This window comes from Trachypithecus francoisi, unplaced genomic scaffold, assembly GCF_009764315.1.
Source record: "Trachypithecus francoisi isolate TF-2019V2 unplaced genomic scaffold, Tfra_2.0 Lachesis_group8, whole genome shotgun sequence".
Classification (NCBI taxonomy): Eukaryota; Metazoa; Chordata; class Mammalia; order Primates; family Cercopithecidae; genus Trachypithecus; species Trachypithecus francoisi.
The window spans coordinates 3,186,798-3,213,103 of record NW_022681473.1 but is presented as its reverse complement, the minus strand read 5'-3'; the positions used below and the strand labels follow the sequence as shown (position 1 = coordinate 3,213,103).

General features: G+C 52.4%; 2 protein-coding genes across 7 annotated transcripts in view; one reads left to right on the top strand and one right to left on the bottom strand.

The window, feature by feature from the left end:
- Positions 1-423: 423 nt before the first annotated feature.
- DHCR7 (7-dehydrocholesterol reductase) lies at positions 424-14,813 on the bottom strand. 3 transcript variants are annotated; one of them, XM_033204548.1, is made up of 9 exons: positions 14,649-14,813; positions 13,947-14,071; positions 10,903-11,006; positions 10,036-10,258; positions 8,380-8,470; positions 7,341-7,554; positions 4,926-5,130; positions 3,881-4,012; positions 424-1,882 (listed from the first exon to the last, which is right to left on the bottom strand). In XM_033204548.1, the coding sequence occupies exons 3-9, from the start codon at positions 10,998-11,000 to the stop codon at positions 1,418-1,420; spliced, it is 1,428 nt and encodes a 475-aa protein (XP_033060439.1). In that variant the 5' UTR covers positions 11,001-11,006; positions 13,947-14,071; positions 14,649-14,813; the 3' UTR covers positions 424-1,417. The 3 variants fall into 3 exon arrangements, with proteins under 3 accessions (XP_033060439.1, XP_033060440.1, XP_033060441.1); XM_033204549.1 differs by having other exon boundaries at positions 431-1,882; positions 14,698-14,801; XM_033204550.1 differs by having other exon boundaries at positions 431-1,882; positions 14,626-14,745.
- Positions 14,814-19,741: 4,928 nt separating this feature from the next.
- The window catches only part of NADSYN1 (NAD synthetase 1), a 45,008-nt gene continuing 38,443 nt past the window's right edge, over positions 19,742-26,306 (top strand). For 3 of the 4 annotated variants that reach the window (XR_004436247.1, XM_033207979.1, XM_033207978.1), the window contains exons 1-3: positions 19,742-20,006; positions 21,975-22,035; positions 25,251-25,367. Coding sequence is in view for 3 of the 4 variants with exons in the window: in XM_033207979.1 (XP_033063870.1) it covers positions 19,769-20,006; positions 21,975-22,035; positions 25,251-25,367 (416 nt within the window). In the remaining variant the exon portion in view is untranslated. The remainder of the gene's footprint in view (positions 20,007-21,974; positions 22,036-25,250; positions 25,368-26,306) is intronic. The other variant, XM_033207980.1, reaches the window with a different exon arrangement.

Below are 26,306 nucleotides of genomic sequence, written 5' to 3'. Positions count from 1 at the left end.
GAGGCCGCCTAGCTGTGGGACCAGTTCTCATGCGAAGCAATGAAGCCACTCTGAGCTTGGCCCTCTGCCCTGGCATGGGCACTGGGCTGCCTGTGTGAAACTCTCGTTTCTCCAGGTGCAAGACAAACCTGGCACTTTCTTTCTGGCTTCTCCGTTCACTTGCTGGGGACAGGGGGCCAAGCCTGGTTTCATCTCCTTGGGGAACGGAACACTCTCCACATCCAACCTGAAAACAGCCCCAGCAAAGGGCTGATGCAGGAGGGAGAGGGGCAGGGTGGCGCCAGGCACCCATGGGCACCCAACGCTTTGATGCTGCACCCAAGCGTCTCTCTCGGACACCCCTTCTCATACCGGAAACAGAGCCTGCATATACCAGTCAGACCTGCGGTCAGGCCCATTCACGAGTCAGAAACCACACAGCCATTTATTCGAACAGGGAAAGTTTAATATAAAGATGAACTCTACTCAGAGCACAAAGTTTAAAAAGAGCTTCACACAACACCCTAGGGATGAGGGAGAATGCCCCAGGTAACAAAGCACAGAAAAGGAGGTGCCCTGCCGAGGCCGGGACTGAGACCTCCTCGCTGGAGAAGGTGTGGGAGGTCCCCGAGGGTGAAGTTCCCTGGGTTGCTCAAGCCAGAGTCCATGCACAGTCACCGGGCAAGCAGAAAATTCTTTCGAGAAGGTGGGCTCACAGGGAATCAGGGAGCAGAGCCCACTCGCCTACACCTGAAAGGCCACAGTCGGTGCTGGGACCTCTCTGAGGTCTGCACACTCCAGGCAGAGCGCCCCTGGATGTCTGCCGAGAACCCCTGGTAGCTGTGCAGCAGGAGCAAGAAGGAAATGACATGAAAGCCCCTTTCTCCCCAGCGCCCCAGTTCAACACCATGCACGCTACCAAGGAAAAATGGTGCACAGGCCCCGCCCACGACTGCAGAGCAGGCAGGGGAGGGGGGATCTGCAGCTGAAAGGCAATACATGGATAACCCACACACCCCACTCCCACTGTTATTTAGCAAGAATAAATGCAGCCTAATGACAGGACATGGGAAGACCTGCTCAGCAGCAGACACCAGCGTGGGCAGAGTGTAGTGCGGCCTGGGCTCCTAATACAGGTAAATTGTCTCCAAAGGACTACTAAAGGTGACCGGGTAATCCTCCTGCCCTAGAGACACTGATGAGGGAAAATCCGTCTGTGCTGGCAATATGGCAGTGGTGGACACTCGAAATTCCCTTGAAGGCAAAAGCAAGGAACAGAGCGTTATTATGTACTGCACACCTGCCAAGTGCCGGGCTCTCTCCAGTTTACAGATGAAGAAACTGAGGCTCCTACAGTTGGAGCTGGGATGCCAGCCCCCATGGACCTGGCAGAACATGCTTTTGACAGCCCCGCAGGGCTTCTCCCTAGGGCGCTCCCTTAGAAGATTCCAGGCAGCAGGCGGTAAGGCACGGCCGCGGTGTAACGCTCCCAGTCCCGGCCGTACTTGCTGGCGCAGCGGTGCTCATCCCGGAGGCAGCGATGGGTCAGCAGGATGGCCATGTAGATGATGTAGAAGTAGGGCAGCAGGTGGCCGCCGCCACAGGCCAGGCAGTAGGCCAGGCTGCCCATCAGGTCGCCGACATAGTTGAAGTGACGGGCCACGCCCCAGAAGCCTGACACCAGCAGCTTGCTGTGGTGCCTCTGCCCATCTGCGGACATGTAGGAGCACTCGATGACCTTTGGCTTCTTGCCCCAGATGAGGCAGCGCCCATCCGTGCGGCGGAAGAGGTCCTTCTGGTGGTTGGCCACCCGGAAGATGTAGTAACCCACCAGGCCCAGCAGCAGGACGCCCATGGCATGCGGGGTGGACAGCTGTACGGGGTGGTACACCAAGTACAGACCCTGGGGGATGAGGGGGAAGGGATCAGGCGGTGCTTTGCCCAGGGAGAGGACAGGAGTGTGGGCTCGGGGGCCCGGCTGCCTGGGGTCGAACCGCAGCTCTGCCTCTGACACGCCTTGCCTCAGTGTTCTCTTCTGTGAACAAAAGCACTTACCTCGAGGGGTACTGTGGGTATTAAATGAGTAACTCCACCCGCCTTCTACCTGTCTACGTGTGTGTATGTGTGTGTATACACCCCCTATATATGACATATAGTATAAATATCAAACATATAACAGTATCAAAAATATAATCTGAATTTAATATTGTGATGGTCAATTTAATGTGTCCACTTGGCCAGGCCACTGTTCCCAGATATTTCATCAAACACTAGTCTGGTTGTAAAGGCATTTTTCAGATGAGATTCTCAAATCAGTCGACCAGGCAGAGCGCACGACCCTTCACAATGGGGGTGGGCCTCATCCAGTCAGTTGAAGGCCTTAAGAAACAGAAGATCCACCTTCCCCAAAGAAGAGGGAATCTGCTAAAAAGTGGCCTTCTGACCACCCACAGTGGCTCACTCCAGCCACACACAGTGGCTCACGCCTGTAATCCCAGCACTTTGGGAGGCTGAGGCAGGTGGATCACAAGGTCGGGAGTTTGAGACCAGCCTGACTAACGTGGTAAAATCCCATCTCCACTAAAAATACAAAAATTAGCCAGGCGTGGTGGCGTGCACCTGTAATCCAGGCTACTTGGGAGGCTGAGGCAGGAGAATCGCTTGAACCCAGGAGGTGGAGGTTGCAGTGAGCCAAGATCACACCACTGCAGTCTAGCCTGGGTGACAGAACGAGACTCCGCTTCCAAAAAAAAAAAAAAAAAGTGGCCTTCTATTTAAGCGTAGCATCAACTCTTCCCTGGGCCTCCAGGCTGCCCTGAAGCCACCCTTCAATCACGTGAGTTGAAAAATACATCCCTTTCTTACACGTATACCCTCCACCCTTCCATTGATTCTGTTTCTCCGGAGAAGACTAATACAAATGCAGTATAAAAAATGTACATACATCTCAAGACACACACAGAGGCTAAAGCAAGTAAGAGCTATTATATAGTGGGACCTATTGCTACGTTTTCACATCCCTGGAAAATGGAGTTTATAAAACCAGAGAACCAGCAGGCCTGCAGACAGCCATGTGGAGAAATGGGGCCGGGTGGGCCATGCGGAGGCTCCAAGCACCTGGTATGAGCACGGGGCCAGCTGGGGCTCTGCACCCTCCACCTGGTACTGGCCCTCTCTGCTGTGAGCGTCTCCAGGACACCCACACCTCCATCCCACAGGACTGGCTGTCACAGGTGAGGCCGGGCCTGTCACATCCTGAACAGGTGACAGCCTTTCCACGTTGGTTCTCTCCACTTGTGCACAGCCTCCTGGGGCAGGGGCTGCTAAGCAAGTGCCCTGGGGTGAGTTATTTCTGTCCCTAGGGGGCTCCTTGCTCTTGAAATGGGCAGACGGCATCCTGCATAGGATGCGGGACCAGATGCCACCTGGTATCCCTTACCTGAGAGCCCAGCATTTCTCCCAAATCAGAGCAGGGCTGCTCTTGTTGAGCTGGGAGGGAAGTGGGGGGCTTGATGCTAATGACAAGGCCACTCGCTGTCCCCCACTGTCTTGGAACCCCCAGGGCAGCCCTGCCCCAGTGCCCAGCACATCCTAGGAGGCAGGAATAAAGAGGACACCTGCTGCCAGCACCCGCACTGACCCACCTCCACCTCAACTGCCCCATCTGGCCCTAAGCCGGCATCTGCCCTACTTTGCAGATGTTGGGGACATGCTCAAGGTCACCTCCCTGGCTGGTGGCCCAAGGCGGCCAAGCTGGCTAATACACGAGGCCTTCCCTTCTTCCTAGAAACAGAAAGCAGCTTTGGCGACCCCAAGGACAGAGGCTTCTGCAAGGAGAAAGCTTAGCATGTGTCTGCCAAATGCCCCACTGAGCCGGCCCCCGCCCTGCCCACCTCCTCACCTGCAGCGTGTAAAGGTAAGGCAGCCAGACACAGTCACCCCAGCCCAGGTACCACCCGAAGTGGTCATGGCAGATGTCAATGGTCTTCAGGTACCAGGTTTCGTTCCAGAAGAAGTCAATCACGTAGATGGCCTGCAAGACAGAAGCAGCCGCTGACTGCCCCCCGCCCTCCTGGGGCCCAGATGGGCCTCGGGGAAATCACACTCAACACGGATGCAGGAAGGGGCGCTTGGGGAGCTGCTGAGCAGCTTCCTCACTGTGTAGCTGGGGCTGTTCCTGCCTGGGACATGGGCAGGGGTAAGGGTGTCCTTGTCCTCAGAGCCACCCCAAGCCCATGGCCCTGGCGTCTCTTCCAGCCCAGGTTCTCAGGGCCTGCAATGGCACATGCCAAGGGGAAGGGATTCATCCCAACCAGGTCAACCTCCTGCCTGAGCAATGTCACCAGATCCTGACCGGCCTCCTTCACCCTCTAGGGCCCTCCTAGCCAGCTCCCACCAGCTCGTTGGGTGACGCTTTTAAACACACCTGATCCCTGCCACCCTGCACCCCAGCTCAGCACACACTTTCCGGGTCTTGCTGCTTTTAAGATAAAGAAGACGATTTCCATAAGGCCTCCAGCCTCACCTGCCTCCGAGCTCCTGAAAGCTCTCTGCACAGGATGTGGGACGTTCCTGAGTGTCCCAGACTTGCCACCCTCTCTCCCTACAGGGGGTGCCTGGAGCACGCCGTCTTGCCTCCACTCTACCAGGTTAACTCCCACGCACCCCCAGATTCTACCCAGGTGTAATCCCCAAGGGAGACCTTCCCGGACCATGCCTGGCTGCGTAGAACCTGCCTCCTCCCCTCCCAGGGCTGGCAGAGACAGGCACCCAGGATGGCTTCCTTCACCACATGCTCTTCGGCCGCTTCCTGGTGACACCTGGGGAGGGCGGCTGACTCTCTTTTACAAGCGGTAGATGAAGGTCATGGAAACACACTCCAGCTCTTGGGTTTCCCCAGAGCCCACCGGTATCGGCGTTCCACCCTCTCCAGCCATGACAGGCACCTGCAGGACATTGACCAAGACCATGGCATTGGTCACGTGGCCGTGGAGCTCCCGCTGCTTTGCTGCGAAGGACAGGTTGATGAGCGTCCAGGCGACGATCCCAGGGCGCCCATTGAAGAACAGCTTGAAGTCAAACCACTTCCCGATCCGAGGGTTAAACTCGACACCCATCATGTAGTTGTAAAAGAAATTGCCTGTGAATTTGCTTGAAAATATAAATAAAAGATACATTTAGTGGATGAGCATATCTCACAAGATGGGACCACCTTGCTTAGTGAGAGCCCAGCACTGGCCCAGGGTCCTAAAGGGTAACATGAGACGGCACAGGCAGAGGCTGGCCACGAGCCGCCGGGACCCCCACAGCTGGAACGCTTCAGCTGGCTGGTTCCTGCACCTCATTCATTCTCCTTTGTGTTCAGCTGCTGCTCAGAAGAGACATCCTTAGCAGAAGCCCCTGGGCACCTGCTCTGCGCCCGGGAGGGTGGGAGACTGGCTCTGGGCTGGTACCTGGGCTTCTCTCTACCCTTCTCCAGATGCCCTTAATGCATGGCACAGGTGAGCCAAAGAACTGGCTCAACTGCACTGAGATTACGTTCTGGGGCCCAAGCACGTGGTTTGAAGTAGACTCAGGGCATGTGGGTCCTCATGGGTGAGTGACATAATCACGCCAACGTAGAGAATGATAAACGCACCCTGGGCCCGGCTTCCAGCATGTGCAGGACAAGTTCTTTGACCAGTTACCTGAATCCCCCAATCCCTGGAGGGCCAGAGCATCAGCTGAGATAACCCCTGTGGAGACCCTGGCTCGGTCTAGCTGGCTGCGGACACAGAGCAATTTCTGTGTTAACTAGAAAATCCTATTTTCACGTCCAGTTCCCTCAGGTAGGGTTAAGTAGCAAAAAGCAAAACACACAAAGTCCACAGCCATTGACATGACTATAAGGTGGCAAGGATGATCTAAAGGAGCCATTGAAGGCCAGGCTCATTATCTGATAACACACAAGCTACAAAGTGTCATTCTCCAGAAACACTTCCCAAAAGCCTAGGCGTAAACCACACTGTGGTTTTTTGGATCCCCGAAACTGAACTGTAAGTCCCACTGCCTACAAGTGTCCACAAGAGAATCCCACCAAACATTGGTTTATGATAGATGGATGGATGGATGGATGGATGCATGGATAAGAGGGTGAGTGGGTGGAAGGATGGATGAATGGGATGGGAAGAGGAGCAGGTGGATGGATAAATGATAGGCAGGGTTGAGCTGGGGCGCAGGGTGGCAGGGATCAGGTGTGTTCAGAAGCGTCACCCAGGGAACCGGAGGGAGCCAGCTAGGAGGGCCTGAGATGGTAAGGGAGGCCGGTCAGGAGCTGCAGACATTGCTCAGGCAGGAGGTTGACCTGGATGGAATGAATGCATCCCTTCCCCTCAGCACACGCCATTACAGGCCCTGATAGAGTGGATGGATGGGTAGGTGGATGGATGACGGGCAGGTGGATGGGTGGGTGGCTAGATGTGTAGGTGCATGGGTAGGTGGATGGACAAATGGATGACAGGTGGGTAGACGGATGGGGTGGAGGGTGGATGGGCAGGTGGATGAGACGGATGATGGACGGTTGGGTGGGTAGGTGGATGGATGGGGAGATGGGCAGGTGGATGGGTGGGTGGCTAGATGTGTAGGTGGGTGGGTAGGTGGATGGGCAGATGGATGAATGGATGATGGGAGGGTAGACGGATGGATGATGGGTGGGTGGCTGTGGATGATGGATAGGTGGATGGATGAGGGTGGGTGGATGATGCATTGGTAGGCAGGTGAATGGGATGAGGTGATGGGTAGATGTGGATGGGTGAGTGGGTGAATAGGATGGGGTGATGGGTGGGTGGATGATGGGTGAGTATGTAGGTGAACCGGTGGATGGGTGGGTGGGTGGGGAGATGGGCAGGTGAATGGATGAGTGGACAGACAGATGACTGGCTGACCGCTGTCCAGCCAAGGCTTCCATGAGAATGGGTACAAGCCAGCAGGGCTCTCCTGGGAAGCTGTTACATTAAAGCCACAGGGACAACAAGACTCTTCACGAAGCTTGTTCTGGGCCTTACCAGCTAATCCAAAGAAAGAGGCAATGGGCTGCCAGAAGTTCTTCCTGGCTTCCCTACCCCCACGCCAGCCCTAAAGACAATGACTTGGTCACCACATCTGACCTGGCCATCTTCAGCTGCATTCTTGCCAAGGCTGGAGAAGCCGGCAAACATTCAGAAAGGATGTTCCCCAGGGTGAAGCAAGCTCCATCCCCTCCTCTTCTTCCATGGATTCTCAGTGCTCAGGGCTTTACAACCACCTGCCCCAGGCAGCAAGAAAGGCCAGGGGTGGAAGTTTCCACTTTCCACATCAGGCTGGACCCGCTGCTAAGAACGTACCAGTCTCTGGCGCTGGTGGGGAAGAAGTAGCCCTTGACCATGGCGAAGGTGGAGACAGCATAGCCAAGGATGTTGGCACACCACAGCAATGGGATCCAGTTATCGAAGATGATGGTGGGCGAGAACCAGGACAGGAGATGAGCGTTTGCAAACCAGAGCAGGTGCGTGAGGAGCCAGGCTTGCAGGCCGTTGATCTGATACTTGTTCACAACCCCTGCAGACGAAGGATTCAGAAATCAAGGTGCTTTCCCAGCCTGTAGTGAGGAGCTTGGCTGGGCTGAAGCATGCCTGGCGGGGGCTCTGGTCACTTTCTGGGCCTCTACTGCTGCAGACCCTCGTCCGGGGCCCCAGGCACCATCTCTGAGGCCCCTACACCCTTGGCCAAGGAACTGTCTGCTCCTCCTAATTCGTGGGAAGAGGGAGAGGAGGCTGAGTTCATCCTTTGGTTCTGCATCGTGCTAACTGACCATAGGCTGAGTGACAGGTGCGCAGTCTGACAGGGAGGTCAGGGCCGAGGGGCAGAAGCAAGTGAGGATGTCCCTGTGGTGTCCCTGGTCCCATCTGTAATTGTTGGGGAGTGCCTCAGCCCACCCCCCACCCCAAAAACAGGGAGTCTCTCAGGGCAGAGTCGGGGTGAGGTTCCAGTCTGCACCCACGTGCGAGGCATGAAGCCAGGCTCCTCATGGGTTCTCAATGATGGCGAGGAATGAACAGACAAGGTCTCCCATGGACAGCCCAGAGGAAGGCACGGTGGTCTCTGCAGGAAGCTCCATGGGCCCAGCGCACCCCCTGCTATGGGGCTGGAAAGAAGCTGGACCCACCCATTCCCTCCTTACCCAGGAAAGTGATTTCTAATCTGGGTGTGGGATGGCCCCAGCTGCCCTCAATGGTTTTGAGGACTGCTGCTGTGAAAAATCCAAGCAAAATGGATTTCTATCCTGTGACAAGTCTTAGTGATGAAGCAGTGTGGGGAAGGACAGGTCCCTGAGAGGAAGGGCCAGGAACGGGAGCCTGGGGAGGGTGAAGGGGAGGCGGCTACCTGCAGGGGTCACAGCCCCCTCCTGGATGCCTCCTACGTAGCCGGGTAGAAACTTATGGCAGAAGTCAGGGAGAGACGTGTACAGGAGCACCTGAAACACACAAGCAGCCTGATCTCCCCTGCAAAGGGGCACACATAGCAGGGACATGAGACTCACAATCATAGTCTTTTTTTTCCCAAAGCATTTATGGCTCCTGGAAGCTCACACTGCTGAGCTGTGGGTTTTGAAGGGGGTTCTGAGACAATAAACTCATCAACCAGGGAAGGTGCCAACATGTTCTCCCTTCCCTGGTTGGGAGGGGCTCCATTCGCCCCTCAGGAGAGGGCACAGATCCCTCCCAGTCACCTTTAAAAATGGAGAATCCCACAAAATTCACCTTTTCTTGATATATAAATCTATTTTTTGAGATGACGTCTTGCTCTACCACCCAGGCTGGAGTGCAGTGGTGCAGTCATAGCTCACTGCAGCGTTGACCTCCTGAGCTCAAGTGATCCTTCCACCTCAGCCTCCCAAGTAGCCAGGATTACAGGTGTGCACCACCACACCTGGCTAAAATTCACCCTTTTAAAGTGCACAATTCAGTGGCAGTTAGCACATTTACATCACTAGTTGTACACCCATCACTGCTAATTCCAGAATTTTTCATCACCATAAAAGAAAATGTGGTTCCCCTCCACAGTCATTCTGAGTTCCCTGTCCCTGCCGCCCCTGGCTGCCACTGAGCTTTCTGCCTCTGTGGATTTGCCTGTGCTGGGCATTGCATATACATGGAACCACACGGTATGCAGCCTCTGACTGGCTTCTCTCGCTCAGCGCTGTCTTCAACGGTCATCCGCCTAGTGGCATCAGAGCTTCATTCCCTTCCACTGCCAAATAGTGTCCCACAGTGGGCACAGTGTTCTCTGTCCTGTGTGTCCATTCATCTATTGATGGACAGGTGGGTTCCTGCTCTGTGTCTATTTGTGATTCACACTGCCCTTGTTCACTCAAAGGGACCAAGAGATCTGAACTGAGAAGTATTCTGGAGCCCAAAAGCTTGGACCCTGCGGAGAAACAGCTAATCAGAATCTGAGCCTTCCTCCCTCCCAGGAAGGAAAACCCAGGCCTGTCTCTTTCTAGCACCGTTTCCCTGGAAACCTTTTCCTGGGTTCAGGCAATCAGCACCACCCCTGTGTGTGCCAGGTTTACAACAACCCCTTCCTGGAACTCCCTCTGGACCGGGAAGCCAGTGGGGACACCACAGAGCTGAGAACATCGTGGATCTCGACTGCCTGTGGGGAAACAGCCCTGCCTCGTGAGTGGCATCTCATGACTGAGAGCGTCCCTTTGGGGACTGAGATGCTCCTTTCCAGACCTGGTGCAAGACATGACTCCTGCCGACTATGGGGCTTCCTCGGGCCAGCCCTGCCCTCCCACCGGATTTTGCTCCTATCCTCAGTTTGTCCCTGCAGAGCTGGGCGTGCCCAGCAACTGCATGCAGGCATGCCGTGAAGGCGTATCGAACACTGCTGTGACAGGTGCCTTCTGCCTGACATCTGAGGATGAATCTGAACACACCAGGGAATGCCCTGCTGGGTCCCGGGAACCCAGATGTCAACCTGAGTGGGCACACTCCCCACCTGCTGTGCCCCGACCCCAGGGCAGGGGCTGCTGACCTGGAAGGTGACCCACAAGGTATAGAGCTGGGCGGCTTTCCTCGTTATAGGTGGAGTCTTGGCCCAGATGTCTGACAGCCGAGCACGCCCAGTGGCGATGTCCACCACGGGGCCGGTCAGGGCGCAGTTGTACTGGTCACACACCATGATGAAGTAGTAGACGATGAAGGGCGCGCACAGCAGGAGGAAGATGATGCTCCCCAGTGAAAACCAGTCCACCTCCCTGCGAGGACGGATGCAGGCAGTCACACGGGGGCCCATCCGCCCCGGGCCCCACCAGGACCCTAAGAGGCTCTTGTGTGGAGGACCTGTTGCTCAAACCCACCAGCACCCCATGAGAGAAGGCATCAGCTCCTAGCATGGGCCCTCCTTGTGGGCAAGGAAGCCACTCAACATGCCTGCTTTACTGTGGTTGATTAACTGGTGGCACAACCTGTGGCCCCCACGGAAGGCCCAGAGCTCAGAATACGAGTGCAGGTAGGTTTTTCACAACCACCAAGGCCAGTGGTTTCCCTAGTTTCAGGCCGGAGAGGACACTCGCCCCACACGAAGTCCCCATGGCTCCATGGCGAAACGGGAGCTGTGACAACAGGTCATACTCCAGGGTGGTGGGAAGGCCCCAGCTGCTCTTTAAGCCCATATCTTTTTTTCTACGTTGTTGGCTGACCATGATTTCTAGTTTCTTTTTCTAATTCCTTACTTTATAAAGTGGGAAACTGCTTACCTTTCATGAGTCTTGACAAAAAAAAAAAAAATGTTTTCTTTTAAATAGGTCTTTCATTCCTTTGGGTCCATACAATTCCAAAGGCTGGGAAGTTCTGAGACCACACTTTACATTCTAGCTGGGAGAACAGGCAAGATCCTTACCAGGCACGGCCCCACTGCCCTTGAGATGCAGTTCTGTCATTGGTGACGCCGTCTAGACTCTTGGCTTTGGGAATGTTGGGTTGTGATTTTGCAGCCATTGGGCCCTACAAGAAGGAGAACCTTGCTAACATTGTCCCTCAAATAACAGACACCACCTTTCCCTGTTGTATCCACCACTGCTCCTGGGCCTGGCAGGGCTGGCCTCCTGTGCACACCTTCCCGGTACCTTGTCCCTGACAGCGGATTCCATGCAGGGAAAAGATCATCTTGTCTTAGACTGTCTCCTTTGGACCCTGCAATCACCTCCCACCTGACCTTCCTATGGTTGCTCTTGCTAGTCTCAGTTCATTCTCCAAACATGGCACAATGCCCCTCCCTCTTACAGCACAAATTGGCTCCCGCCTCCCTCCTACATACCACTCTCCCCTATTCCTCTTGGCTCCAGGAACACAGGAGTCTTCACTCATCCTTGAACACAGTTTAAGTCACCCGTGGCACTGACTTCCTCTGCTTAGAGCACATTTGCAGGTGTCCTTGTTCAGGGCTCATGTAAAATGTCCCCTCCTTGGGAGATCTTCTCTCCCAGCCAATCTGAAGCAGCTGCTCCCCAGGTTCCCTGCCAAGGCCCTCCACTGGGTACTTAATTTTCTCAGTAACTCTCCCCATCGCCTAGAAGTATTCATTTGTGTGTGTGTATCGTCTGTCTCCCCTCACTAGAGTGTAAGTTTCCCAAGGGCAGGAATTGTGTGTCCTCCTCATTGTTCTACTACCAGGGCCTAGAACAGCTGCCTATATGGGGCCCTCAATAATCACCCTACAAAAAAAGGCGGAGAGAACACAGAATGTCTCTAGGTACCCACAGCTGCTCTACATGGTTATAATTTGGAGGAAGCAGTGACATCCCCACTTCCAGAACAAGTTCATAACTGTGAAACTTTAAAATATCAGAGATTTTTAAAAAAGATGCTCTTGAAAGCTTTTAGAGAAAAACCAGGAGTAAAAATCATGGTAGCCTTAGATTTCTCGACAGCAAGCTGGATTCTAGAAGACAATGACGAAAAACTTCAAAATTCTGAGGAAAACTTTTTTGCAACCTAGAATTCTATTCCTATGAGAACTATTACTCAAAGACAACAACAAAGGATCCAAGAAACTGGAGACCCAAGAGAGTTGCTGAAGCGATGTCCACAAAAGGGCATGGGCAAGTCCCAAGAGGACAGCTATGCAGCAGGACTAGGCAGAAACTAGACCACATTAGTACAAGATGAATGTCTAGGAAAGAGAGGAAATGAAAATGATGAATTTTGTTGCATCCGAATGTGTAGGAAAATTATTGATATGTGACAGCTCAGTTACAGCATCCAGAAAAAAAAAAAATGAATGACAGATGCATAGAAACCTTACAAAATTAAAAAAAAAAAAAAAAGCAAGGCAACTGTTAACTCCAGGAAAAATAAAAAGTCATACAAGAGAGGAAAAAAGAAACCAAACCATTATTATAGGACCTTACTTGGCTCAACAATGAATAATGGTAACTTTGTCATAATAATGTATTCTCTATTGATTATTGTACGTGCAGAAGGAAATTTGCAAAGTTAGAGATGCTAAAAGTAAATTACTTAGAAATAAGTAGGTACATACAACAACACAAAAGTAGCTAAAAGAATGAAAAGTGTAGGCCAGGCGCGGTGGCTCACGCCTGTAATCCCAGCACTTTGGGAGGCCGAGACGGGCGGATCACGAGGTCAGGAGATCGAGACCATCCTGGCTAACACGGTGAAACTCCGTCTCTACTAAAAAATACAAAAAAAAAAACTAGCCGGGCGAGGTGGCGGCGCCTGTAGTCCCAGCCACTTGGGAGGCTGAGGCAGGAGAATGGCTGGAACCCGGGAGGTGGAGCTTGCAGTGAGCTGAGATCCGGCCACTGCACTCCAGCCTGGACGACAGAGGGAGACTCTGTCTCAAAAAAAAAAAAAAAAAGAATGAAAAGTGTTTGCTGCTGGCAAGCAAGACTGTCGACGTGGGATGTGATAGAGACTATTTCTTTGGAAGCCTTTTAACACTGATTATTTTAAAAATGTGAGCATGAACGACTTTAATAAAAATTTACACTCATTTAAAAAATTTCAATGATGAAAGACGTTTTCCTTATGCAGTGTGAGAACTGCAGTAGTAGCACTTTTCAATTTACACAAGTTAGTTTCTGAAGTTCCTATGATGTACAAAGCAGGACGAAGAGTTCTTGATGGGAAGAGACAGTGTCTCTCTACGGCCCCAAATACTGAATACAGAGCCTGGTGAGTGCCAGTCACTCTCCTTATATCTGTAAAATCAAAGTGGATGAAAGAAAACTGCTTCTGAGAAAAACTGACGTGCTAGTGAGTCTGATCTCAAGATCAGAGCCACCCGGACAAGCCAGTTCCTCTCCCACAGGCTCTCATCAAGGTAAGATACAAGTTTAGTTTCTTCCCAACCAAAACTTACCAGCTCAGTGCCCCCACTCCCTCCGATCCCTAGTTTCCACACTGACTAGTGTTAATCCAGACCACCCACATGCACACTTGCCTTACAGGAAGGCTAAGTAGAAGGGGGTGGCATTCTTCCTGCCCCAAGTCATGGATAAGCTACGAGGGAACAATGCCTGGTACCAACATTATCAATTATGCAAAATACCAGAAAATTGCAAAGGGTCAGAGGATGTGTAACCTCAGAACCAAAGTGTGAAAAAGCCACTGGGAGAATGTTGTCAAAAGGAATTAAAACAAGACCTAAGAAGTACTTTTCGCTTACTACAGAGTTCAGTCACCCAGGAGTCAGCTCTTTAGTCATAAGCATTGAGTTTTGCAACAAATATCTAAGTAACATCCTTCCCAATAGATGGCTGGGAACAGACGAGGGGGAGGTGCTCTGGTATGTTGTACTTTACTCATAAGAGGCACAGACAGTCATTGGCACTCGAGAGCTGGTGGACCAGTCTGTCCGTACTTTCAACGCTGTGAAGCCATAGCCTGCGCCCAGGATCCAGGGCACTGAGACACACTTACCTCCAGCCTCTTGCCAAATAGTTTCACAGCAGAAGGGAAGTTTTCCTTCTTGAACTGGCCCCTTAAAAGTTTCTAGACACCTGTGCCCCAAATGCCTGCTTGATCCTTCTCAACCGGCTAAAGTCCTGCAGGGGACACAAAGATGAATAAGATCCCAGGGAGCTGACATTTCAGGAGAGGGCAGACGCTCAAGGTCCACAGTTGGAGTCAGGCAAGAGGCACAAGGTGAGCGCTCAGGGCTTCAACAGCCGCATGTCAGGTAGGGCGGCGGACAAGCCAGTCCCATCGCAGAGCTGCTGTGCCTGGCTCAGCACTGACAAAGAGGCGAACAACAGGTGGGGCAGGAGAAAGCGCCGCCGCGGAGCGCAGCACGGGGCCAGGAGCCGACCCCGGAGCCAGGCAGCCTTCGCCCAGGGAAGCTCCAGACGGCGCGGAGACAGAGCATCCCTCGGGGCCGGCTCGTGGGGGAGGGGGGGACTATCCACGCCTCCGCCCCGCCTCCCCGGAGCCCCAGTTGCCCCTAGCCTGTGAGCCGGACCCTGTCCCCACTAGCGCGCGCAGGTCCCCGTCCCCACCTGCGCGCACGTCCCCTGCCCCTGACCCCACCCTCGCCCTGTGAGTGGGCACCTGCTCACCTGGGCACGCGCCCCCCACTGCGCACACCTTCCCCTGGTCTCACCTGCGCACACCTCGGCCCCTCACCTGCGCACACCTCGGCACCTCACCTGCGACCACCTTCCCCTGGCCTCACCTGCGCACGCTCCCCTTAGCCTGCTCGCGCTGCTCCTCGCCGCCTACCCTCTAGCCAGGGGCCGGAGTCACCGGCAGGGCAGGGGTGCCCGCCCCCGGATGACGTCAGCGATTGCCCGCCAATCGAAGGCGAACCCCGGACGCCCGTCGGTCGCGCGCCCCGCGATTGGCCGAGACGCCTGAGCTGACTCCGGGCCCACCGCGCCCGCCACTCGGCAGCGGCCAGACTCGAGATTGACGGCCCAGGCCCCGCCCCGCCGCCCCGCCGCCCCTCCCCGGCCCCCGCGGGTGGGCGCAGCTTCCCGCGCTTGGTCTGGATCCGCTAGGACCAGCCGGGTGTGGGGCGGGGCGGGGAGGCCACGTGGGCCGTGCGGAGAACGTGCCAGGCTCATCACCTGGATGATCGTGCCTCAATTTCCTCCTCGGCAAATGGGGCTTCAGCGGCTCGCGATGCACATTGATGGAGCCTATGTCCAGGCGCCGGTGCACCGCAAGGAGCGAAATAGACACACTCCCTGCTCCTAGGGCTTACGTCCCGGTGCGAAGAAAACGATCAGGTAAACACATGGATGTCAGGGAAGGCTCGCCGCTGGGAGACCGCCAAAGTGACCCGAGATGGAGTCCGGGTGGCCTGCTTATTAAGGGGCACACCTGTGCTAGGACGGGAGGGGAGGGAGCAGCAGAACTGGGCAAAGGAAGAAGCTGAGCCACAGTGCGAGCCTGACGTACGGGCCACGTTGCGAGGGCATGACCTGGGGCGAGGCAGACCTGGAGGTGGGGGCAGCTGAAGGTGTCTGCTGACCCCACACCCAACACCTCGGGTAACAGACCTTACTTACCAGGAGAGCGATCTGGTTACCACGTCTCTGTGGCCCTCAGAGAGACATCATGTTTTATTTTTTTCCCTGCACCTTTTTGTTTTGAAAAATATTCAGCATACAAACAAGTTGAACGTAAAGTGAACACGCAGATTCCTGGATTCACCAGGGGTGAGCAGGTGGCCACGTTTCATTTCTCTCCCTCTCTCTTTATATATGTGTATTTTTCTTTTTTCTCCCCACTCAGTCCCCACCATTAACTGCAGATACCGTGATAACCCCCTCCCAAATACTTCAGTGTCCAACTCCGTAAGAATGAGAACCTTCTCCTATATTACCAAAATACAGTGACCACATCAGTTCAATGCTGTTATCTATTCTCCATCTCCAGTTTCCCCGGGTTGTCCCAATAATGCCCTTTACAGCCCTTTTGTTATTGTTGTTTTGTTTTGCTTTTTTTTTTTTTTTTTTTTGAGACGGAGTCTCGCTCTGTCGCCCAGGCTGGAGTGCAGTGGCCGGATCTCAGCTCACTGCAAGCTCCGCCTCCTGGGTTCACGCCATTCTCCTGCCTCAGCCTCCCGAGTAGCTGGGACTACAGGCGCCCGCCACCACGCCCGGCTAGTTTTTTGTATTTTTTTAGTAGAGACGAGGTTTCACTGTGTTAGCCAGGATGGTCTCGATCTCCTGACCTCGTGATCCGCCCGTCTCGGCCTCCCAAAGTGCTGGGATTACAGGCTTGAGCCACCGCGCCCGGCCTGTTTTGCTTTTTTGCGACGGGGTCTCTGTCACACAGGCTGGAGTGTAGTGGCACAATCGATCGCAGCTCACTGCAGCCTTGAACTGCTGGGCTCAAGCGATTATCTTCCCTCGCCCTTCTGAGTAGCTAGGACTACAGGAGCACACCACCGCACGCTATTTTTTTTTTTTTTTTTTTGTAGAGACGTGGGTCTCACTATGTTACCCAAGCCGGTCTCGAACTCCTGGGCTCAAGCGATCCGCCCATCTTGGCCTCCCACAATGCTGGGACAACAGGTGTGAAGCCCTGCCCTACAGCCCTTTTTTAAACCCCAGGATCTAATCAGGGAGCCACACTGTGCATTCAGGCTATGCACTTTTTTTGGCAGGATAATATACTAGAGCATGTTTTATCTTGTCAGAACGCTGTCAACCTGAAATAACCAAACGGGTCAGAATTTAGCTTAAAGAGAGTTTAAGTGTATAAAGTTTGAGGACAGGCTGCCTGGGAAGCACAGATTTTAAAGAATGGAAATCAGTGTTTCAAAGTGTAGATGTTTGGGATCATTTATGTAGACAAATTTTAGGGAAGTTTAACAGAATTTTAACTTTTTATGCATAAAGTTATAATCTGACAAATTGAGGTGGTCTTTTTTGGAGAGAAGGTATATTTAACATTTTACACTGAAGATGTAGGAGTCTGGTCTGAGTTAAGTATGGGACAATAAGAGACAATATAATAAAGATCAGTCATTAAAAGGGGAGGAGGCCTGGTCTGTGGTCTCTCCTAGTCATTTATAAAACATAAATGATAAAGAAAAATGTTAGTCTCTAATCTAAAAGACAAAATTACAAACATGCTACGTGACTCAGTTTCTAGGACTTCCCTCTTGACATAATAAATTTATTTATTTTTATTTATTTAAAGACAAGATCTTGCTCTGTTGCCCAGGTTGACAATAAATTTCGAGAGTCCTAAACTTTTCTTTTTTAAGACAACACATCACTGTGCTCCATGATTGATAGTGGGGTTCAGTGGTTTCTGCCAGAAGTCTCCATTTTTCCTTTTGTTATTTATGAGTAATTGGAGCAGTGATACTTTGAGACTGTAAATATGCTGTTCCCAAATTACCTTTCACCCTAGCATTTAATGAGGACTCTTGCCTGAATCCCTTATTTCTTGGGACAAAGTGTTAATTTTCTAATTTTATCATTCCCTCAACATTGATTAATAAATTATTTATTAGCAAGCATTCTTCTGTAGAGATTTCCTCTTTATTTTTTTTTTATCAGTATGCCCTAATGGATTTAACTGACTGAGTTATGATCCTTACTGTATTGTCCTGTCTTTGGCTAATAGGAGCCCCTTCAAACTGGCTTCTTTTATCAAATGACATGTCCCTACCATCCTTTGAGTACTTACTATTTTCTGGGACAACCAGATATTCAAGGATCCTCCCCTTCTCTGCCCAGGCCTGGTGTCAGCCATTGTTGGCAGGAGATCATTTGAGCAGATTGTGTGGATTTCAGAGACATGAAAACTACTGTGAGGATTAAATAAGTTAGTATGTATAACATTCTTGTGCTTTTGTGGAGTTTCCAAATTGTCATGAACAAGCATTACTTTATAGGAAGTGAAAAATTGATTAAAAATGTGAAAACGAGTATATGTACATAAGGTAAAAATAAAATCCTAAGCCCCCCATTGACCAAAGGGACCTTCTCTTGACCAAGGGGACACCAGAAAAACCTTAACACTGAGTTCCCAGACATGACGGCATGGGAGGTCGGACATGCCTGGTAATAGCCCCCTGTTTTAGAGTTTGGACAGCACAACTAGCCAGAATTCATGTTAAAACAGAGATCGTAAGACTGATAGAGCAGACTCTGTGGCAATATGATACCAAATTATAAACAGGACCTGAAGCCATGCTAGGCAAGGGTAAGTCAGGCACCCCACACTTAGAGGATAAACTATGTTCTAACGGCCACAAGGCTTTCTGTGTCTCTATTAGCCAAACATTGGCCTTGGGATAGGCAATATTAAAACAATTGCAGCTCCACGTGCTGACTAACTGACACTGTTTCATCAGCCATAACAGCTGTGATTGGACAAGAGACTGATTTCAGTGACTTTCTCCTGATAAGAGACCACCAACCAGCTGACCCCACCTACCAGCTGACCCGTTTATAGAGCTGATGCACCTGCATGCCTTTGTGTCCTGAAAAGACCTTTTGCCATAAAGGCCTTAACTGTAAGACAGGTAAATGTTAAGTCTCCACCCCAAAGTGAATATGGGTCATTTATTACATGCTTTGCTCAAAAACAGGGCATGTGTCAGGACCATCTTCATGAATGTTCATAGCTCCTCCTCTAACCTGTTAAATATGTATGCTTAGTCAATCCCTTCAGCATAGAGCTCCTGCCCCAACCCCTCCTCCTTGGAAGTGCCCGTCTCTGGCCTTGGCTGAAGACAGATTCCCGGCCTGAGACAGATGGCTGCCACCTTGCAGGCTACAACGCTTTACAACAAATAAAGCTTCCTTTTTTTCCAAATCTGTAAATTATGTGTTTTTAAACTAACATGAATGACAGAAGGAAGGATGGCCTCTTCGAGCAAGGATGGTGAGGCAGTTATTTATATGGGGGAAAAATGGATTCTACCCTGGGTGGACTAAAGAGGAAATGTGAAAAAAATACAAAGTGAGAAACTGCTGATAGTGAATCGGTGCAAGCGCCCTGGAGAAGAGACTTGGCAATATTTAGGAAAGTCCAACAGCACGAACCCTACTACTCCGCAAAGCTGCTGCAGGAACTGGCGGAAAGAGGCCACTAAGGAAACCTCGCGGGAAAGGAAACTGCAGCAGTGCGTGTGTGCGTGCGTCTGTTGGCAAAACGCTGCTAACAACTTCAATGCCCATCCGCTACTGAAAAAACCTGCTTTATTCCTACAATGGAATACCAAACTGCAGAAAAATAATTAAAAGAACGTATCTCATGTTACAAGGGGAAAAAATCAAGTTGCAGAAGCACATTAAAGTGCAATTCCTGTAGTTTCAGAAAAGGCAAGCAGCGCGCTACCTGCGCTACTTACACACGTGGTACAGGAGTGAAAGGGGCAGGAGAGGGTTCCCAGGAATTCAGTGCCATCCGCCTAGGGAGGCGGGATTCCCAGCACAGAGAAACGATTGCTGTGGTCTGCTATCCCGCGGGCACGATGGAGCGCTCCTACCGTACTCTCTAGTGTTGGTGTATTTGGAACGTTTCACGCCGTATTAAAATAAAACATGGCTAAGCTGGTTGTGGGGTGGCGGTCTGGGATAAAATGGAGGGGAGCTGCAGCTGGGCGGTGAGACCCCTGCACCTGTGCGACTGGACAGCTTTGCCCGCGGGGGCGGGGGCGGGGCCGGGGCGGGGGCGGGGCCCTTCACGGGGCAACGAACTCGGCGGCCACCTCGCTGCGCAGGCGCAGTCGTGAGCGTCGCAGACGGGGCGGAGCGATCCGTAGGCAGGGCCTGATGCCGCAGTTCTCCTTGGCCGGAGCCTCAACGGATGGCCGGGGGGGGCGGGGCCGGGGAACCCGGAAGGTCCGGCGCCCGAGCCGCGTATCTCTCTGGGCCCCGGGTGTTGCTGTCTCCCGCTGGTCTCCTGCCCAGGAGACTGCAGCCAGGATGGGCCGGAAGGTGACCGTGGCCACCTGCGCACTTAACCAGTGGGCCCTGGACTTCGAGGGCAATTTGCAAAGGATTTTAAAGAGTGAGTCTGGGGCGGCGCGGGCACTGTGGCAGCCTTGCCCTGGGCAACTCGCGGCCCTGGGCATGGGATCAGATGAGATAATGGGTAATGACCCCGCCAGTGGTACGTACTCAGGTCCTCCTCGGGAAGTGTTTATAGTTCGTGAGGACAAGCGATATACAAGGCACGGTTAAGAAAAGTCTGGCGGTTTAGGCGGGAGGCCTGGGGATGGACCCGTGTTCTGGTATCTCTGGAGTCCGGTGGCTGGGTCTGAGCTGCCCATCCTCGGAGATATCTAAGTTGGACGGAATGGCTGCCCCCTGGCGGGTATGGTGTGCAGAGACCAGAGATTGACGGTCTGGGTCCCCGTGGGCCGTCCTAGTGGGTGGGCATTGGGAGAAGGCGTCCCAGAAAGGGAAGCAGAAAAAGACGCCTGTCATCCCAGCACTTTGGGCGGGGAGGGGGCGGGGAATCACCTGAGGTCAGGAGTTCAAGACCAGCCTGGCCAACACGGTGAAACCCCGCCTCTACTAAAATACAAAAATCAGCCCGGCCTGGTGGCCTGGAAGACAGGGTGTGGTTGTTGAAAGGTCACCATCTAATTTTCGTTCATTTGGACGCACCGTGGAGGATGAAAAGTTAAAGTCTTACACCTGCACCTAAATGGGCAAGCCTGCAGGTGTAGTCAGGTTGCAGATTGTCTTGCACTGGTCTGCTGACTGCGAGAGCCTTTGCCAGGAGCAATAGAAACAGAATGTGTCTGGCCGGGCGCGGTGGCTCAAGCCTGTAATCCCAGCACTTTGGGAGGCCGAGGCGGGTGGATCACGAGGTCAGGAGATCGAGACCCTCCTGGCTAACACGGTGAAACCCCGTCTCTACTAAAAAAATACAAAAAACTAGCCGGGCGCGGTGGTGGGCGCCTGTAGTCCTAGCTACTCGGAGGCTGAGGCGGGAGAATGGCGGGAACCCGGGAGGCGGAGCTTGCAGTGAGCCGAGATCGCGCCACTGCACTCCAGCCTGGGCGACACAGCGAGACTCCGCTCTCAAAAAAAAAAAAAAAAACAGAATGTTTCAAGAGCTGGCATCTTATCAGCATGTACCCTGGATTATTATTATTATTATTTTGGACATGGACTCTCACTCTGTTGCCCAGGCTGAAGTGCAGTGGTGCCATCTTGGCTCACTGCAGTCTCTGCCTCCTGGACTCAAGCAATTCTCCTGCCTTAGCCTCCTGAGTAGCTGGGATTGCGGGCGTCTGCCACCATGCATGGCCAATTTCTGTACTTTTAGTAGAGATGAGGTTTCACCATGTTGGCCAGGCCGGTCTTAAACTTCTGTCATCAAGTGATCCACCTGCTTGGCCTCCCAAAGTGCTGGGATTCCAGGCATGAGCCACCGCAGCCAGTGTTTTTTTTTTTTTTTTTTTAATAGCAACCTGCTTTCACCTCATTTGCTCAGAGCAAATCCAGTTGGACTGAAGAAGGCTGGGTGACTAGAGCTAAGTCTACACTCTGCCAGCCTCTCCTCCCTAGATGCTTGTTGGAAGCTGCTGCCCAAGACCAGTAAGCCAATGGTGCCTGACAGTGGCACCACTCCTGGATCGTAATCCTTCAAGTCCTTTTTCCTCTAGGTGGTGTTGGGCATTTCCTTGTTGATAAACTACCAGGGTGTGACTTCTTCCTCTTCCTCCGCCTCCTCCGTGGTGCTAAGGGTCAGGCCTGCAAACCCTCCCTGTTTCTCATTTTCTGCAGGTATAAGCAGACATATGCAAGTATAGGCAGGTGCAGGTGTATACAGGTGTATGCTGCCCTCTGCTGCCAGGCTGTCAACAGGAAGCCTGACTGCATCCGGTCTGGGAAGGCACAGAGCATTTTTGTTTGTTATTTGTATTTTGTTTTTATCCTACCTCCTGCAGCAGGTTATTTCATCTGTCTCTGAATGTATAGGTGCTGAAATTGCCCCATTTTCTTTTTCTGTCTGTACTTATAGGTATTGAAATTGCCAAAAACAGAGGAGCAAGATACAGGCTTGGCCCAGAGCTGGAAATATGGTGAGAACAGACACAGACTCCCTGGGGTGGTCAGCTAGCGATGCCGCGTCAGCTCTCCGCAGCTGAGAAGGCAAGGAAGGAGCAGGGACCGTCCTGGGAGCTGTGGACACGCCACACCTGCTGTTGGACCTGGTTAATGCCATTGAACACCTGAGCAAGAGCAGGCCCAGGGAGGCTGAATAAGTCTAGATTCCCATGTTGAGTAATTAAAGGAACTGACTTTTATGGGATTAAGGCCAATTTCAAAGTTGGGCTGCTTCTGTGTTACCACTGCCCTTTTGCTGTGGTCTGAATGTTTGCATCCCCCCAAAATTCATATGTGAAAACCTAACCCCCAGGTGATGGTATTAAGAGATGAAGCCTTTGGCAGGTGATTGGGTCATGAGGGTGGAACCTTCATGAATGGGATTAGTGCCCTTACAAGAGAGGCCCAAAGGAGCTCGTTGGCCCCTTCTACCACGTGAGGACACAGAGAAGGAGAGAACCAGCCCTCACCAGGTACCAAATCTGCCAGCACCTTGATCATGGGCCTCCCAGCCTCCAGAGCTGTGAGCAATACATTTCTGTTGCTTATAAATTACCCAGTCCAAGGTGTTTTGTTATAACAGCTGAGGACCAAGATATCTTCAGTTTTCATTCCATGATCTCAGAACAAGCATAAATCATCATTTCTTATATGCCTTTTTGTAAAAATCAGGAAAACGGATTGCTTATTTCCCTTCTTGTCCCTTCTTTAAAAAAAACAAAACAAAACAAAAATGAGTAGCCACATTGTAGGTCTCTTGTAAGCGATAGTCCGTTCTCATTTTGGATGTCTGCTGCCAACTGTGCTCAGCTAGTTTCCCGTTGGTCTTTAGGCCCCTGACCCGTTGTGGAATCTGGAAGTCCCTCTTCAGTCTTTGTCTCCTGCCTTAGTGTGTGTTCTTGCTTCTGGACTTAGAGTAAGCAGGAACTGTCTTCCCTTAGGAGGTTTTGTGTGAGTCCAGAGGCGTCTTTCTCTAAGTGCTTCCAAGTTCCTTTCCTTTATTAGGTCGATTTCTCTCCTTAGAATCCCACCTTCAAATAGGGCTGTTTCTCCCATAATATCCAAGAATGTTTACTTTGTTCTTTAATTTGTCTTCATTTGATTGATTCTTTAAGAAATTCTTCACCTAAGTGCCAAGGGATCTAGGATTCTGGGTTGTCTGAGGTCACAAAACTTCAATCCTCTCCTGGGCCCGTGGCCGGATCCTCTCCTGGGCCATACTCAAGGCCTGATCATCTCGTGAGCCTGAGGTCTCCTGGGCTGGTCCAGGAGCCTGATCCTCATGTCCTGTCTGCTGCTTGCCCTGGAAGAGCTGCAGTAGTGACAGCCCAGTCCCCCTGGCCTGATGTGGCCCAGATGCTTAGAGTTTAAGTCTTTTCTTTCTTCGTCCTAGTCTCTCTCTTCTATAAAAGTTACATTCACCTCTCTCCTCCAGATATGGACCTGTTTCATTTTGAAAACGGGAGGATGTCTAACGAGGTCCCTGGGATGGAATATTTGCATCCCGCAGGGACAGGAGCCCAGCTGAGCAGGGCTCTACATAGCTCACAACCTGCTGAGCAGGCTCCTATGACATCTTCCAACAGTTTACAAAGAGGAAACCCAGGCAGGAGAGGAGGGACGCCACTTCACTGAGCACACCGCCTCTTGTTCTTACTGGTTAGGGGTCCAGCACCTGATTCACAGCGAGGCTGACTCGTGGACCAGAGACCCTCTCACCTAGAAAGGTCGGCTGTTTCCTTTGAGTCGGTGCTGGAGGCTTTGGAAAGGCATGGCTGCCACCCAAATAGTCCCAGGCACGGATTGACCAGCCCTGCTCCTCCAGCTGCTGACCCGTCGAAGGGGTGAGAGGCCTCTGGTTGCTGGACGCCATGCGGAGGGACGTGTGGTGTTACAGTGTTACTTGGTTTCACATGTGGGCCAGGACGCCAACAGGCCATGAAAACCCATGAAACAGGGATCCGTTGGAGGAGAACGGACATCTCAGGACTCCGTTCCCTACTGGGGCATCTCCTGGATACCTTTTCTATCTGAGAACTGGGCTTTTCCTCTTAGCAGCCAGGGCAGAGAGCAGTGCTTTCCCAGATACTGAACATCGCAATTGCCGGTTTTGGGGTTTATGCGAGCGTGTGTGAGGTTTGCTGGGCATTTGAAGTGTGCCTTCCAGGCTGGTGCGTAGTAGAAAGGAGAACTTCTTGAAGAGTTATCAGTGTTCTACAAATGCTCTATATTGTATTATGGGAACCCCAATAGTAAGCAACCCAGCCTTCACATTTAATGACACCACAGATTATTGAATTAATTCCTGCAGCTGCCGAAACAGATGGAAACAAACTAGAGGCTTAAAGCAACAGAAATGTATTCTCTCACAGTTCAGGAAGCCAGAAGTCCAAAATTAGGATGGCAGCAGGGCCTGCCTCCCTCTGAAGGCTCTTGGGGAGGGTCCCTCCTGCCTTTCCCAGCTCCTGGTGGTTCCAGGTGCTCCTTGGCTTGTGGCCTCCGTGCTCCCATCTCTGCCTCCGTCCTCACGTTACCTCCTCCTGTTCTCCCTGTCTCTCGTTTCCTTTCTCTTACAAGGACACTTGTCATTGGATTTAGGCCCACCTGCAAAAGCCAGGGTGATGTCATCTTGGGATACTTAGTTTCATGACATCAGCGACTCTTTTTCTAAAATAAGGTCACATTTGCCGGTTTCTGAGGTTGGGATGTGGACAGACCTGTTTGGGGTCCTCCATTCAGCCGACTACAAGCATCTATAGCAAGAAACTCGGGGTAGCTTTGTGGGTGGCTTTTCTGAATGGTCATTAGTGATCTTTGCCAAAGAATGGATTTCTGTGGGTCCAGCTTTGTTTCTTTGGGGTTCTTCTCTTGTCAATCAGTATCATTTGGGCCACATTAATGGTTAAAAGGAAATCCACGGACAGGCACTTCCTGATATGAGAGGTTTTTTTTGTAGTAACTTAAAACTCAGAGAGAGAAGCAGGGGCCATGCTCTATCACGTTCAGTAAAGCACATCGTGCTGGGGCAGTGGGTCTTACGCTGGATGCTCACTGGAATCACCTGGAAGGCTTTGAGAAAACAGCTGAGCCCTGGCCCCCAGACACGTTCAGACTGGAGGGGCCCACAGGCCCTGCCTCTCCCCGCTCACCTGAGTTGTTTCTGGAGCTCACCTTCTCACTCTCTCTGCAGCGGCTACGGATGCTGGGATCATTATTACGAGTCGGACACCCTCTTGCACTCGTTTCAAGTCCTAGCGGCCCTTCTGGAGTCTCCCGTCACTCAGGACATCATCTGCGACGTGGGGATGTAAGTGCCAGTGTGAGTGTGGAAGGGCAAGCCCGGGACAAAGGCAAGCTCAAGGGCATGACCCACCCAACCGGCCTCCATCCAGGGTGTGGAACGTCCACGTGTCCAGGGATACCAAAGGCCTTATGCTTGAAAAGTGGGTTTTGTTCCTATCTCAGCCCCGTAAGCCACCTCATTTCCCTTGCAAGGAGGTAGCTGCTGGAAACAGGATGTGTCAGTTCTTCCAGAAAGTCCTGTGCACACATCAGCAGACTCCACACAAAGGGGAACGCAGCGTTCACCCCATTGCCTGCAGAGAGCTTGACTCACATCATGGGGAGTCCTGGGGCTCATTCCATGTCCACATGTCACCACGTGGTTCCCATGGCCTAGGCTGTATATGTGTAGCTCCACAAGGAAGGCCTCTGCACGCGCTTTGCTGGTGTCTGTGCTGTGCCCTGCGTCGCCGGTCCCTATGGAGGCCTCTGCACTCTCCATGCTGGTGTCTGTGCTGTGCCCTGCGTCACCGGTCCCTATGGAGGCCTCTGCACTCTCCATGCTGGTGTCTGTGCTGTGCCCTGCATAGCTGGTCCCTATGGAAGCCTCTGCACATGCTGTGCTAGTGTCTGAGCCCTGCTTTGCGTAACTGGTTCCCTCTGGAGTATGCTGCACTGGTGTCTGTGCTGCACTCCGCATAGCTGGTACCCTGTGGAGGCCTCTGCACTCTCCATGCTGGTGTCTGTGCTGTGCCCTGCGTAGCCGGTCCCTATGGAGGCCTCTGCACGCGCTTTGCTGGTGTCTGTGCTGTGCCCTGCATAGCCGGTCCCTATGGAGGATGCTGTGCTGGTGTCTGTGCTGTGCTCTGCATAGCTGTCCCCTGTGGAGGCCTCTGCACATGCTTTGTTGGTGTCTGTCGCGCTCTGCATTGCTGGCCCCCGTCACCGGGCCTTCCATTGAGTC